This window comes from Chironomus tepperi, unplaced genomic scaffold, assembly GCF_022539635.2.
Source record: "Chironomus tepperi strain 1889 unplaced genomic scaffold, CSIRO-AGI_Ctep_v1 contig_93, whole genome shotgun sequence".
Lineage (NCBI taxonomy): Eukaryota > Metazoa > Arthropoda > Insecta > Diptera > Chironomidae > Chironomus > Chironomus tepperi.
This window is the reverse complement of record NW_027226215.1, coordinates 641442-658735: the sequence shown is the minus strand read 5'-3', so window position 1 is coordinate 658735 and position 17294 is coordinate 641442. Positions and strand designations below refer to the sequence as shown.

Genomic DNA, 17294 nt, shown 5'->3' with positions numbered 1-17294 from the left:
TTTCATACATAAAAGCTTGTAATGAAATTCCCATATGGTAAATTGGATTTTCTATTGGATTATGTACGTAAATCTTCATCATAGTAGGAGTGGATTAAGCAAACTTAATTAGTAAACTTCTAGGATATATTAATATAAATAACACAATATATGATCATACGTATGAGCTTATGGACTGGCTTATGGTAAAGGAAATGAAGGAAATAATTATGAAAATGGAACAAACAAAAAGGTCCAAACCTTTTATTTTTAAATTTAATTTTCTGAAATAATGGTATCCACTGAAGCTACATACATGTTGGCCAAAAGCTGCTTTTACGACAGACAAATTATTTTTGTGCTGACAACAAACAAAAAATTGTGTGCCTTGAGCTTTTTTTTGTAATTCTTTTTCAACCAGATTTGGAAACAGAATGACTGAATAATATGATATTTTGTCAGGTTAATTGAAATGAATTGTCTTGAAAGCTTACAACGAGTTATAGGAGTACTAAAAAATTATCCCGTAGAATTGAATAAATATTTGGGTATGAAAAATTGGTACTAAAAAATTATCCCGTACAATGGGATGAATAACAATCATAACTCTAGCTCTATATTTTTGATACACAAATGTTGAAATATTAAGAAGGTCAAATGCAATTATTTCTCACAAAATAGAAATATTAGAATACCCCTGTCTGTTCAGGGTATTCTAAAATAGAAAAAGCGCTAGTTTAATTAACTCGAAAGATACTACTATGACGCATATATACTTTAATAATTGCAACCTTTCATGTTGATATTTTCCTACAAAGACTTTATTTAAGTATAGAAAATTCTATCAAAGCGATTTAAATGAGTGAAAATTTTTCATAATGATTAAATATAAATAAATTCAACTTTAATGATGAATCTTTTAATGTTGAAGTTGAATAGAGAAAATTTATCGTGGTCTCGACATTCGTTATTACTTATTTATGCTCAACTGTGAGGTAAAAGTTGAAAATTTATTTGAAATTTGTGATTCCGAGCCACACAAAGGTTCATTTGAAAGACAATTGCATTTAAAATTTTCTAGGACTCTTCATGGGTTTCGTTCGGATGCCTCTGCTCATTTTATGTCATTCGGGAACATGTTACTTAACCATTGAGGAGGCTTTCATTTGTAATAAACCAAAAAGCTTTGATGTAACTTTAAATGCTCGATGGCGAAGCCTTCTTTTATTCATTTGTGTCACTTGGATGAAATGTTGCCAGCACGACGGATTATTTTAATTGTGTTTGCCGTGTAACTGTCACTTGATTCAAACTAAACTGCCATCACGTCAACTAATTCTCATAATTTCAAAATGTACAAATCGGATAAATTCCTATTATTAATGAAATCAGCAATACAGGTGCAAATCATATTTTTCAAACTTAAATCCATCAATTCTTCAACTCCAATGCATCAGAATGATTTAAAAAATTTTCACATTTATGTTGAAAATCATTTATGTTGATTACACAAATGCATTACATGATGAACTTCCTGAACTTTCCTTCAATTTCATTTAATGGAATGCTATTTGCTACTCATATAATAAATCTCCACTGTCATACAACCTTGAACTCATAAAACATTATTTATACTGTTGCTAATGATAAACAGAACAAAGTTCATTTTGACTTTGATGAAAGAAAATGTTGCATGATGGAATGGATGGGAATGAAAAAGAGAGAGAAAAAAGTCAGGAAACGGTAGAAGGAAATATTTTAAGTCACGGAATAAGAAAGTGTGAGAAAAGTGCACTTGACGGAGGTGAAAGAGTATTCACGCTGTGTGAAGTTGGCGATATTCTTGCATTTCAATAGATTCTATAGAAAAAGCTGTAGAAGGAAAGTGACCATCTGGTGTATCTTGGCAGAGTAATTGAAAAATTTGATTTAAGAACATTTGACATTAAAAATTGTTATAACGTTCATTTGAGATTTGAATAATATTTATTGTACATAGTTGAAAAAACCTTTTCATACAAAAGTTCAGTCTTTTTTTGAACTTCGAAGAATAAACAATAAACACTGTTCTGAATATTTGAATCTTCTTAATTATATTTAAATCCAACAACGATTACAAAACAGCAAGCCTTGAAAGTAAGTCAAGTAGAACTTATAAACACTGTCAAAGTTTTATTCAAATACAAAATCTGTTAATGAAGCTCTTTTCATAATTCATTTTAATAAATGGAAATACTAAAAATAAATAATCTGTAAATATTTCTATTGAAGCATTCCAAGAATATTCTATTTATTCTACTCGATTGACTAGCTATCATTCAGTTTTATTGCATCGATTTCCGAATTTTCTATTTCATCATAATTTCTACAATAATCATTCTTATTGGTCATATCCATATGAATTCTATGAACGATTTATGTCTCCAATTAACAGATAACAACTGAAACCAACTGAAATAATGGAAGCAATGTAGAACTAAGGATAACAGTAGCATTTTGTGAAGTCTGATTGTGGACAAATTCAGATTTTTGGCATGTTTTTCTGAACCACGCAAATGAGGAAGTTTATGAAGCTTTTAAGGCTTCACCAAAGCTCTTTTACAAACTTCAAATGGAAGCCGTCTCTATTTGACAGCCATATGAATATCATGGCTCAATTTGATGTCAATAAAACAGCTATGACTGAATCTTAATAGCATCGTGCGAACCCTTCTTCACTTGTGTCGCTTAGGGAGGTAGGAACTTAAGGACAAAGATATTTTGTAGAGAATATGGGATGGTACAACAGATCATCGATCGCATTGACGTTGCTATAAGCAAACCCTACATTATGTGTCACTCGGTCTCACTGAACGAGAACAGAGAAAAAATTAATTTTAAAATTCAATATCGTGCATACAATTTACAATCCTTGAGGGCTGCTATAACCGATTGTCGTAGAATTTTACGACCATTAAATTGCAATTCAATATGAACAAGTTTCAACTTGTAATTGAATTTATAGCGTGAAAGTTTTACAATTTGCAGGCAAAATTTTTGCCACTTAATGTGATACTTGCTTGCAGTTCTACATTGGTTTTAATTTAATTAGTACTTTTTTATGTAGAATAGTGATAAAGTTTGTAGATAGGAATCAATTTTGAGTAAGATTCTTGATACTAGATCAGGTATGAGCAGATAAGTTACTTTTTGAAGTGATTGGCATGGCAATTGGGGTAAATCTGGTGTGTAACTTGAAAGTCGTCGGCTCGAATCCTACAATTTCCAAATTCGTTCTTTTTTTTCATAAGTCGAAACTGCCCAACATCCAAGATCAAGAAGAAAATTGGAGCTCCAAGCAAGGTTGAATTGTGAAACGACCCAGAAACTTGAAGTATGTCCGACAGTTTCTCAGACAGATCAAATAAAATTTATCTACACCCTCAAAGTTCAAAAAAAGCATTTAAAAACACAAGAGAGCTTCTCATTGCTTAAGAATGTAAAACTAATGGAGAAGCACTTAAAAACTTCTTAATTAATTGACTAATTACTAAATTTTATCAGTAACTAAAGAGTCCATAGAAGTCGTTAAAAATATAAAATTTTTATTCTGTTTAAGTGCTTTAATGGCTTTTGTGGAAAAGCAGTCAAAAAGCATGTTAGAGCTTCTATTTTTAAGAATTTAAGATGCAATTGAGAATGATGAAAAACTTAATTAAAATGGAAATAAAAGCTCGGAAAATTAACTTTTAGTATTTGGTACTCGATGCATGCATGAGATTCATTTGCAGGACATGATTTGAGAGCTTATTGTGTATAAAATTGAATTTCCATAGAACTATTGTTAAATTTTATGTGGTTATTGTCGATAGGTATACAAAATAATTGAAAATTTCTCAATTAAGGAACAATTATGGCTAAGGAGGAGTTCATCAATTACGTAAAGCAATTAAGTGAGTTGAGATGAAGATTTTGTTACTTTAGGGAAGGAGACACATCACTTTCCCGACCTAAAATCCAGATCAAGTGCCCCTAAGGGAACGTTATGGCTCAATGAGACTTAAAAGCGTTACGCAACAACTGAACAGCCCCCAAACCAATTAATTTAAATAAATAAATATACTAAACAGTTTAAATTATACACCCCCTACATAATATTGCTAATCAACAAAGAAAACTCATCTGCATAATCAATAACAATAATTGATGACTAAAATGTGTAGTTTAATCAGATTACCTAAAGCAATTTTCAGCTCAATCACCGATAATATACTCAATCAACATTGATAATTCAATTTTTTATCTTTTTTTGTATAAAATTTCCCATGGCAAAATTGTTATTCATTGAGAGGCTTTACGTAAAGAGGATATGGATGGGGTGAGCCAAGGGATATTTCGGATCAGGATATGATGGGGTGAGCCAATAAACGTGGAAGGTTTCAATTTTCAAATTAGAATAGAATACAGTTTAGGGTCCATCAAAATGAACAGCAATTGCGATGGGTTGTAGCATTCTTGTTGCACTATGTCAAGAAGTGCATCCAGGTGGACTTTTGGGTCGTCAAACGTTCATCATTTTTCGCTAAATTCTACAATTATTTAAGTATTTCGAGACAAAAAGATTCTGGATAGGTCGTGATCTAGAAGGCATACGGTGTCAAAAACGTGAAAACCACTCTACAACAAAGTCACTTTACCTCACCGAAGCTCAACTCAATAAAACTGAATTGCATTAAAAACAGTCATAAAATCAACATCCTATCGGCAAACCCTCAGCAATAAATTTAATGAACATGTTAAGCTTCTCAAAATTCAAAACATCTGAGCATTGCAAGTCACGAGAGAGCTATTATTCAGCCTATGATAATTCAGCTATGGGAATACTCTATAGAACGGAAAGGTTGTATATGCTGCAGCTCCAAAAAATTAATATTAATTATCGATTTTTGTTGCAAATATTGCTAAAAATAGTTTTACAATATTTTGTGCATCGACAGTTACCTGCTCAATAAAAGATGCTGAAAAACCGCAAATAAAACTCTTTTAATGGCATAATTTTGGATATAACAATTTTTACAGAACTTAATACATTAAAGCAATTTATAACGACAAATTGTAATAAGAAATGCCATAAAAAGATAATGTAAATAGCATTTAAAATTGAAATGACAATTACATAAGGAGAATTTACAGCAATTGCTTGCACAAGTTTTCGATTTGCTTCCGGGATGGCACTGAAAAAAAGGAAATTCTCTCATTTTTAAATGTCTTTTATCTTTAACTCGGTGGAATAAATATAAAAAAAAATTCATAAAAAAATAAGTCATTGGGAAAGAGTTGCATTTTTTCAGATACTGTTGGATGGATATTTGTTTTATGGGAATAACAGACGTTCGTTATAAAGTTTATGGCCGGATTAGTATCTCGATATTTTGTCTACAATGTGTGCTTTAGAGTATTGGGTCATAATTTGTAGAATATGCAGGGAATAGTTTGATTCATCCCGAGCAACACAAATGAGCAAGAGCATTCAGGATCTACTTCATGACTCCTTCAAGGACGTCAAGGGCTCGTCATGATTGTGGCTTAGGGTAACGAGTATATGGCAATCAAATGGTGGAGGCTGCCAATTTGGTGTTGATGAATGCAAGCATGACAGAGCATTTTTTTATTTTTTGGCAAACTTCCAAGCTAAGGGATCGTTCCTTCCTAAAAATCAATATTCTTGACCACGTTTTAACCTTCTACCCTACTCCTCTCTTTGAAAGCTTCTCCAAGAATTCCCCTTAATTATCGGACTGCCGTTAGCTACCAAAAGAAGATTATTCAGAACTTCCTTACTTCTTTACTTCTTTGGATGTGGCGCACGCGGGCCTATTGCTAATTTAAAGAACGTCTGAAGATAGCTTTAACTTCTCTCTAACTTCTTCCAATTTGGGATATTGAGAACTTTAGCGTCCTTATCATTACAACCAATCCAGGACATTTTTGGTCAGAAACTCGGATCAATTGTCATCCAAAAAAGTGCAAATGGAAGGTTAACCTCTTGCTGGATATACCTTTATACCAGAGCCGTATTCAGAGAAGACTTGGAGGTCACACCCCCTCCCCTTACTTTTGGAAGTAATTGCTCAATTTGCAGGAAAAAAAATTCAAAAATCCCCTTCAAAAAGTTTCTAGTTACATCCCTGCACATGCACCTATCCAATTCAAATATTCCATCAAAAATAACTCCATTACCGAAATAAAACCAACGAAAACTTTGCATGATAAAAATAAAAAAAATTCCTTTATTATTATTTACTGAGAAAGAACTCAACAGCAGACATGAGAACCGAGAGAGATTTACGAGTTAGTCATTAGTTATCTTAGTATTCAGGATGAGTAGCATTTTTCATCATGACAGCTCTAAAATAAATGTATATAAACATAAAAAAGAGGATGATTTTTATCCAGCATTAGCATTATTCTTTTAATCGAGGAACGGAAATTCATGAAAAACCATAAAAAAGTGCTGAAAAAAAAAAATTGAAGAAGAATTGAGTGACGCATAAGCTCTAGCCATGAATGAATAGATGGATGAATCTAATGTTTGGTCTGAGTCAGTGGTGGGTAAGCTGTGTGCCGCGGAACGGGCAAATGCCATGAATTGCATGCCATGCAAGGTTTTGACCATGGCTGACCAGCAAAGTGTGCCGTGGCACACAAAAGTTTGGACAGTGGTGGACAACCTGTGTGTCGCCTAATATCCGGGAAATGTCATGAACCATAATTCATGTGCAGTTCCAGCCGAGGCTTACTTACCACCAAAGCGTACCGTTACATAAAAAAAGGTTGTCCACTACTGGTCTAACTTGATAAAATCTTGAGATCTAATAAAGATAATAAATTGGGAAGCTAATGAATGTAATAACTGACTATTCTGTTCCTCAAGACTGAAATTTAAGACAAATTGGGCATCAGTCAGTGCTATTATCAAGATTTGCGGATGCAGTTGTTAGCTTCGTATTTAGTCTGACTCAAGTATACATTCGTAGAATTTGGAACATCTCCAAATAACAATTCGAACAACAAGGTCTAACCTCTAGTAATTTAAAATCCAATTATTCAGCATAACTGAGTCAAATGTCTACTTAAAATCAAATTTCATGTTCATTGTTCAAAATGTTCATCATATTACATCCCCTTTTTCATCCTTTCAAATTTAATATCATCCTCTTAAACTCAACATCATGATCTAAGCCAGTGTTGGGCAACCTGAGTGCCGCGACACACCTTGGTGGTAAGTTTCAATTGAAATCGTACGGAATATACGATTCATGGCATTTTGACGGCACACTAGTGTGTCGCAGCACACAGGTTGCCCACCACTGCTCTTACATCATACCGAAGTGCACTTTTCACACATTTCACAGATATATGTACAGTCAGTGGTAATTTTTTGATGCTCAAAATTTCATATTTTTCTGACTCGTCTCATCATAATCACATTAATATTTAATCTGCTTTGTGGCTGAAAAAAAAGCACATGTAAAAGTTGTTGAAGCTTCATTTTTTGTTGATGCATGATAAGAATTTCCACATATGGAGCATTTAGTTCATAAAAAATGCACAAACAATGATAAATAGAAGCAAATTATGAGGAGGAACTAAAATAGCTCATCAAAATAACAAAAGGAAGGCATACGCATTCTTATCATTATAATGAAATCATGTATATATCATCGAAATAAGGATAACTTTATTGTTTGTAATAAATTAGATGTTTCTAGCCTGCAAACTAAATGCTCTTTGTGCTGGGAGGATACATAAGTTTGTAGTGTATATGCGTTTGTTCTCGTTATAGTTATTGTTGTTTGTTTTTTGCAAGTTATTTGAACTTACAGCTTTATGTTGTCTTATGCTACAATTTTGTCTTGTTGTCGGTTAGCTCATGTCTTGACTATCAATCGCCGTAACAAATACTTACCCAAATTAGCGTGTTCATGAGTAAGCTCAATCAATATAATTGCAGATGCTCAATTCTCAATGTTGATAGCACGCTCAACACTCAGTATTGTGAGGATACTCATAAGCATGATTCTTACCTGTTCAGGATGTTCGGTTTATAACTTTGATGACAAAACCAGGAGGCTCCCTGACCATATCCTAACAGTTGCTTTTGGCATGGCATTGACACACAAAAATTTCTTCCGGAAAGACTGTGAAGACTGTATGGGAATGAAAGACTGCATGGGCCGGATGAAAGCGGATGAAGAGTGTCGATGCCTTGGCTTTTGGTCCATTATCCTGGAAACAGTTACTATACCTTACAGTAAATTTGGCCACGAACTTGAAATTGCGTACCCCCCACTTGTGAAGGATCTAACAACTGAGAGATTGATATTCGACCAACTTTCCAGTAAGCCACAGTTTTGAGTATTGAGTTTGAGTTTGTGTAAAGTATCAATTTCATGAAATCTTTGCTTTCTCCCAGCTCTGCACAGTTGCAATGAACCTAGCCACAATTTGTGTGGACGAGAATACACAAACCGAGTAAAAGTATGACTAGAAAATGTTAGAAACAACGAAAAAGCACACAAATTTAACTAGATTTTCCCAAGATTTTCCATGGGATTGAACCCGGGTCGTTAGAGGCGGTAGAATAACACTCTGACCACTACGTCGCTGCTGCATTTTTGCTGCCTAATTTCAAACAGCATAATAGTGAGCAGATCGAGACGCTACGCTTGAAAATCGGATTTAATAAATGGAAATAATCAGAACTAAAAATGATTATTCAAATTCAAGCTCTAATTGTAACTCCAATAAATAAAACTCCACAAAAAATTAGGACCAAAAAGTTCAACAGCATAAAAATCACACAAAAAGCGCGAATTTCACGCAAAAATAAATTCTGTTTAAGCAATTCTCTTTTTATTGTTGTTTGGTATGAAAAACTTTTTTCCCCCTCGAATATGAATCGTTAGCATTAGCTGTATGTTTTATGCTACAAATTTCCGCAATTATTGCGCATTTTCATCTCCCTTTTGATGCTTTTTTATGGGAACATATGAATGTGAATGTACTTATCAGCTTCAAAGCATATTTTATCATAAAATTTTCATGAAAAAACATATAAGGATGTTGTTCTGACTCTGACTAAGTTTTTTTGATGTTTTGTATACACTAAAAATAAAACATTGAAGGCGAAGGTCAGACTCTCGGCTTTATACATGCGTTTTGATTTGAATAATTTATAAATCGCATAGGCATTATCGTTTGAACATGAGCAGGCTCTGAAAGGTAATAAAATGGAAGTTATGACTAAGGGTGGTGTTTGGTTATTACGTAATGTGAAAAATCGAATTTAAGAGTCGTTCCTCTCTGCCTGATGTGATGAATGATTGTTTGAGGTGTAACAAATGGATATCAAGTCTCAACCAGCATCTCCTGCTTCTTGTGAGTAATACGTAATAAGTGAACAGATTTTAAGGGAATGTTCGGAAATTACGTAACACTTAGAGCAGCGGTGGGCAACCTATGTGCCGCGGCACAGTAGTGTAACGTCAAAATTCGTTGCAAATTGCATGAACCGGATGCCGTGTGAGGTTTTGGTCTGGACTTACTGCCAAGATGTTCCACAAAAAATATAAGGTTGTCCACCACTGACTAAGAGAAAAGAGGATAGGGTAGAGCTTCAATCTGATCATGTTGTACAAATTTAGGTTCATGATTTTACTAAAAAGCGTTAAGGTTGGTTGAGGGGGTCTAAAAACCCCATTTCCAGCATTACGTAACCTCCAAACGTTCCCTAAGTAAGCATAAAAAAATCTGATTTTCTTCATTTTTTGGATAAAAATTTACTTGTGTGCATTTATTAAATTTTCATAAGTTTATCTTCTAGTATTCACCTTAAAAGCCTTAAAATCTAATTTTCATCTTCTGTTCATGCTTAATAATGACAATTTATATATATTGTGTAATGTAATTTCCAAGAATATGGCTTCTAATAGCTTTATCTTCTTCACAAAAATAAATAAATTGATGTGTGGTAATTTTCAACAACAATAAAAATTTTATGGAATTTTAAAAGTTTAGAGAATCTTTTTTAATGATATTTTAGGGATGAGTCTGTTTTAGGGTGTGAATCTGAGCTAATTAGATCTGAAACATCCAGAACTACATGTTATATGCGTCTTAGAGCTAACGACAGTTTAGCGAGTGAATGTTAAACCCATACCTAATGAAATGCACTCAAACCCAGACCTAAAGCTTAAAGTGGATTCAGAAACACTCCTTTGACGACATTACTGCCTGTAACCTACACAGGGAGGCTGTAAGTCGTGTTTCCATCCAGTACATATGATTCGAAAAAATACATGTGAACAATTTTCCTATGCCGAGTCTCGAACTCATAACCGATGTTGCAATGATTAAGTCCCAAAGAACGAAACCATTCCGCCATCGAGCCACTTCGGCTCACTATGAATCTGATGAAAATTTGTTTAATTGTTGTCAACTCGGTGGTCTAAATGATAATATATTGACAATTTATGAGCAGTAATTAGGAATATTATCTTTTATCTTTTTTATCAGTTTTTGCAATTTTTAAAACGTTAATATTATGATAGAGTCCCGACCGATACAAATGAGCTTTTAAAGCTCCGCTAAACTTATTTTATTACCCCCAAATTTAGGTTGCTTATTTTTGGCAGCCACGTGGACGCTTTTAATAAAAGAGATTTTGTGTAGCCTAAAATAACTACGTGCCGGAGCAGTTTGTGTTGCTCGGAGGTCTAACTTGCGGAACATAACCTCAAAATCTTTAAACAACAATAAAATCTCTCAATTTTAATCTTCCCAAAACTTTTAAATTTCCATAAAATTTACCTTACGTAGATTAAATGTACTGTAAATAGCTTTAAAGACACTTTAATAGGGCATAAAAATAAAGGAGAAAGGATACAAACATTTTGCATGTCTAATTATCTGCTGTTTGAGCAACATTATGAATAATTAAAAAATGTGTAGAACATTTGCAAAAAATAGCAAGTTAAGCAAAATATTGCTTGAGATTTTTTTGTTAAGCGCAGTTTTTCTAAATAGGAGGATCCAAGATACAGCTTAGTGCTTTATTCATTAACAATCAATAGTAAATTTTTTTTTATCCAATTCTTATAATATTTTAATGGAAATTTATCACAGAAGTTTTTTTTTTTACTTTTTTTTTCAACAAGTTTTCTTTGGAAAATTTAAATTTTTGTGAAAATTGTCGGAAAATTTTGAATTTTTCGAATAAAAATTTTCCAAATTAAAAACAAAATTCGACATAAACACGCATAAGAAATCATCAATATCCAGGACCAGCTAGTCAATAGTCAACTACATCAATATTTGCTTTAATTTCAAGATTCATTGTGTACCCGTAGAGTTAGAATAATTAATAGTTAGGCAACAGAAATGGATTTTTTTTCAAGTGCAATATTTAAGGTTGATTAAGGACTGATTCCAATAATTTGTAACTGTCTATTTAACATCTATTGGTTCTATTGGTTTTGTGTTACATCTATTTGATCCATGCAGTTTCTATATTTACTTCTTTTTTAGTTAATTTACATGTAGGAAGTTATACTATGTATTTTTTTTGGAGAAATTCTATTGTTAAGTCATGTAAGTTGCTGAACAATGCGAATTCTTAATCTACATCTGTATACGGTCAACTGACTCAACCTTTTCAAGTGCCAATCATCAATTGGCAAATTAAAAAACTCAAATATTTGTTTACAATCTGAAAACTAGTTTGTTTTTCAAAATTTAGTCTTCTTATACACAATTGCTTGTCATATTATTGATCTTTTGTTAGTATACAACTCAAAATATGTATTTAACATGTTATAAGCTTGTAAATAGAGATGTCAATACAAATACCCAAATACCCAAATATTTGGGTTTTTCGAACTATTTGGGGTACCCCAAATATTTGGGTGTAAACCCAAATACATTTGGGTCTGCTTAAAATCATCACTTTTTAGGAAATTTTTCATAAAATTTCTAATTTTTATTGAAATTTATAGTGTCAATTTTTTGCCATTTTAAATTTATAATATAATATAAAGCCTAAAAAGCTTAAATTTCTAAAATTAGTCAATCATAAAGATCATTTAAGACATTTATGTTGAATTTAAGTTATATTTTGTTTACATAATTCTAAGGTCTGAAGAAAGTATAGTAAACTTGCATAAATTCAGCAATATCATTACCAAAATCCTAACGAACAATCATACTGATTATATCAGATCTACTGCAAATTTGTAAAAAAAATCGAAGACACAATATGCGACCTACAGAGAGAAAATTATATTCCTGCGTAAATCTGCGAAAATGTAGTTTTTTCGATTTTCACTAGACAAAAATGTTCCTGGTGAATTAATATTTATAAAGAAAAAAAGTCATTCAAGAATCTGCTGTTATTGTCTCAGCTCTTGTAAGTGCAACTTTGGTCCAAAGTGGGTACATCTTCAGTGGGTACAAGAATTAAAATATTGACTAGATTGACTTTCAACTCATTATTTTAATTAAACTAAGCGATGAATGGCTTTTGCCATGATGTAAAAAAAGCTCAGCTGTTATTTGAGACAATTTTTTAACGAACTGTTCTTAAAATCGTCCGTAAGTCTACTTTTTAGACCAAAATTTTTTTGAAAATATTTGTACAAATATTTGGGGTTTAATATTTGGGTATTTGGGTATTTGTACAAATAGTAAAAACCCAAATAATTGACATCTCTACTTGTAAAATGACAAGAAATTACCTAAATTTGCAATTTTTCTAGCAAATTAATGTTCAAAAATAAGGATTTTTTCAAATTTGTACTAAATAAACCGTTACATTTACAGAGCTATTAGAACTTTACTAGTCTATGGTCTTGAAAAGCTTAACTTTTTATTTTTACTTTCCAACTTCATAAATATTTTCCACACGATTCCATTACAAATATCCATCAAACTACATTAATAACGCATGTGCATGTCAAACTTGATTATTACTATATCATCCTCAACTTAAAAATTGCATTCCTATGACTTTCTAAAAATGAAATTTTTAACTCTGTGATTTTCAACATGTAAATAAAGTTTCAACGGCCAATAATTTTTCATTTAAATTTTTTTCTTATTAGTACAATTTTTTGTCATGAAAAATCAGTCTCTTATCAGGCCATACCGAATTGCTCTTTTGCCATTAAAAGATTAACTCTAATTTTATTTTTAAATTATTAATTTAAATTCTTCGGCCTCAGCTTTGTTTAGCGTATTTATTCGAAGAAAGCAAATTGATTGTTGTTGTTGTAGCTGAACTTACCGAGATGACTGAATTTGTTGTTGATCAAAGCAAAGATGGAAATTGAGTATAATTCTTGTTCCGGATGGTTAACAAGCTCCATATCAAGTTACAGACTTGGTCATCGAGAAACCAGAGAAATCACCTGACTGTCGACTTGGATCTTATTCTGTTATTACAAGTCAATGACTTGCCATATCCGGACTAAAAACCCAATATCTTCATGGTCATCCTCAATTTTGTAAAAGTCATCAATTAAATAAATCGAATTTCATACCTCAAAATTCGAATATAAGCTTCATTTTTGCAGCTTTTCTAATACATCAGGTACAACAACAATCACCTATTTGCTTACCGAGCATTTAAAATTCGATATTTGTTTTTAATATTTGCAATGAATTTTGTATAACATTATGAATTTTCTATAAACTTTTTTTTTCTCAATTAACAGCTGTTGCCCATCCATTTTGATAAATTTACAATGTTTTCTGTAGCAATGGGAACAGCATCTTTTCAAAACAGCATCGTTTTTGTGTTTCTCTGTGTGATTTTGTCATCAATTATTTAAATTAGTTTTTTTTTGTTGTGAATTTTTGGAGAGTAAAATGAGGTTATGCATTAAAATATTGGAAAGAAAGTAGATTTCCGAGAGGGTGAAATTGTAACGGACTTTAAAAATTTGAATTATCTTTTTGTCATATCAGTTGTATTTTGGTCAAAATTTTGAAAACACGTGAAATTGAAAAATTGTTAATTTAAGAACTTAATATTAATTTAAAGCTCAAATAAGTGAACTAATTTAAATCAATAGAATACAAAAAACAATTTAGAGATGAAGATTTAATTAAAATCATCATATTTAATGCAGGAATCTGAATCAAACTTTGACCGAATAAAAAAAGGAAATTTTGCAAAATTTTACCACTGGAAGTCGATATTTTGGTAAGAATCAACTGTTTGCTGCTAGAATAACATTACATAATCATGAAAATTTCTATTTTAGACAATATCAACGTTAAGCCGATCCATCAAAAAAATTGGTAATCAACATTTTCTGAACATGTGAGGAAATCTCCAAAAATACACTTCAATCATCCATGACCGACATATAATTCACAGATTCTTTTGTCATATTTTTAATTTACACTAATTTAGTTCAAGTTTATCAATTAAATAATGAACAATTTTTATTTGTCGTATAGCCATTTTATCGTAGAAAAATTCAGCGTCAAATTGAGATTCATAGTAGATTAAAATGTCATTTGGTATATTTTCTTATCTCTTCAAAAGAAAGGAACAAAAATCATAAAATTCAGAATAAAGATTTGTGTCATAAAAAATGTCATTGTTGCAAAACAATTGTAAAGACAGGTCGGGGCGGAAAAGAGAGACAAGATGGAAAGGGAGATTGTCTACGAGATTTAATAGTCGTTAAGGTTCAATGACGTCATTAAGGAAAAAAGTCTCATGAGAGTATCTTTGCTTCAATGATATTGCTTATAGAGGAAATTTAATTCTGGTAGAATTTACACAAAACTTTATGTCACGCTAACTTTTTTTAAGTGAAAAAAAGCTCCTTATAGTCGAAAAGTTTTCAAGGCTTTCGGTTGAATAAGAAGTTTTTGAGGACGAAAAGTTCTCTTGTTAATTTTCTTCGGGAGAAAATGTGATTAGTCATGAGGATCAACACTCAATTTATAGATTAGCACCAGAAAGTTAATGTTTAATGAACCCATTTCTGTTTAATGGATCAGAACTAATGATCCTTTTATGTTAATTCTATTTTCGAAGAATTTTGTTTCTTTGTACAAATTAGTATTAAATTTAGACAAATTTCAAGTATCTTTAGATTAATTGAAAGACACCAGACATTAGGAATCGGTAACAGTGCAGAAAATTAGCTATATCTATTAAATAAATACTTTATCAGCTAGACTTTATACTCTGCAAGTTAATAAATTTCCCATTATTTGTCTTGAGACACAATAAACACTCTGTTAAAATTTGGCAACACTCAGGAGCGAAGCCAGACATAATTTGGTAAGAAACGCAAATGTTGTAAGAATTTTATGGGATTTTTGGCTTTAAAGCACTGTGTAAGACGTAAGCAATCTGTAACTCATTGAATTGGGCCTGGAACCAGAATCATTCTGATTTGGTGCTGGATTTTTGGCCATTTTACACCGTTACCTTCCGGGTTAGCATCCATTTGGGAAGCTGATCAGACAATGTATTTTTCCGTGCTTCTAATAGATTATGGTTACGATTATATTCTGTACAAATTCGTATATAATTCCTTCATATAACTTAGCCACTCAGAACAGCAACTTTAGAACACAGTAAACAGAATAAACCAATATAAAACTTCCTCAAATTCAGAAATTGATCTTAAAATTTCCAGTTTAAAGACATTGACTAAACTTAATCAAGAAAAACAACAAAACATCATGTTTTGCAAAACTTTTCATCCATCCATAGCTCAAAACTTTCCTTATGTTGACGATATCTGTCAATTTTCTCAACTTCAACGTTAATATCTCAAACTTTTCAGCTATTTGAGCTCAATTGACTTTATTCATAAGCACAAACTTTTTTCTTATATCCTAACTTTTAACTTTATATTTATTTAACTTTTTTGACCAAATTGAGAAACTTATTAAATTGATTTTTATAAAGTACATATCACACAATTTCTTTATACATTTCGCAAACATTTTTAAGTTTCTTTTTAAAAAATTTTTATCACACAAAAAAGTTCAAAATTATTTTTCAAAAGCTTTTCATTATCCATACAGACAAGCACGGAAGCTTCCTTCATTATCTCTAATTAAAATCATGAATAATTAAGGGACGGAAAAAGGAGAAACAAAAAATCAAGATAATATGAGAAAAAAAAGATTTTCACACTTAATCACTCAAGAAATCCTTATCAAGTAATGAATTTTCACGATCCGGTTCAAATGTATATACATTCACGACACGCTTCTGTCGTGAAAATTTGAATGTTGATGATTTTTGTTTTGCATTATTTTTGCTGGATGCTAATAACGGTGATGTTACTTTTGGCGAATCCATTACGTCACTTTCATTGTCATTGCAGCTATCCGACATATTCTTGTCTCGTTCTCTTAACGCTTGTTCTAATCGTCTCAGGAATCTAGTTTGTTTGGATTACAAGAAGAATTTTAAAATTATTTGTAATTAGGTATTTTATGAAAAAAGGGAAAATTATTTTGATGGAAATTTGGAAGATTTTAAGACTGTTTATAATTAATTAGGGTTCGTCTAAGCCTAAAGGCCTTCTATAAGATACAACTCAAAACTGTAGACTATACCTTATAATTAATTAGTTATTTGTTATATTAATGACAACAGTTAGTCATATTTTGAGTTCGAAAACTTGAAGCCTCTTGGTGATATCTTTAGTCAAGGTGTAGTTCAGAATAACCAATTTTGAGTGAGCTTTTAACTAAGCTAACATTATTTAACCAAATCTTAGAAATTATTAAAAATCCCAAAAATATCCTCAGCACTGCTTGACATGATTTTTGAATCTTAAAGGGATTTCCTAAAACATTTCAGGAAGTACTGAAATTACTTTGTGATATTAGGAAGTTTCAACGTCTTGCACTTAACTTTTGGTTGTATGCTAGATTGTGTACGCAGTCAATACCCAAAACCATAAATATACTTAAGAAACTTCGAGGTATAAAACTAACTGAAAATTTTGAAATTAAACATTAACTAAGAAAATAAATCTGAAATGGTTCTATGAATCTAACAATTAACAGATTTACAGATGAGTTTCTAAAATTTACAATTTTGCAATTCTTCCAGTCTATTTGGACTACAACTTTATGCTAATTTTTGTAAAGCTCATCAATAATTATTAACAGATAAGTTCTAATGCATCTATGTAAGTGCAGTTGATATCGTTGGTTCTACTGGAATCAAGAGTCTGGAACTGACCAAATTTAATCACTGACGTGATATCAAGTTTATAACAAAGCGTAAA

At 31.6% G+C, this 17294-nt stretch overlaps 1 protein-coding gene across 6 annotated transcripts in view; it reads right to left on the bottom strand.

Annotated features, from left to right (window-relative positions):
- Positions 1-9813: 9813 nt before the first annotated feature.
- Positions 9814-17294, bottom strand: part of LOC139086942 (uncharacterized) — a 95937-nt gene continuing 88456 nt past the window's right edge. For all 6 annotated transcript variants that reach the window (XM_070635597.1, XM_070635599.1, XM_070635595.1 and 3 more), the window contains exon 24: positions 9814-16436. In XM_070635597.1, the coding sequence (XP_070491698.1) occupies positions 16187-16436 (250 nt within the window). In that variant the 3' untranslated portion in view covers positions 9814-16186. The remainder of the gene's footprint in view (positions 16437-17294) is intronic.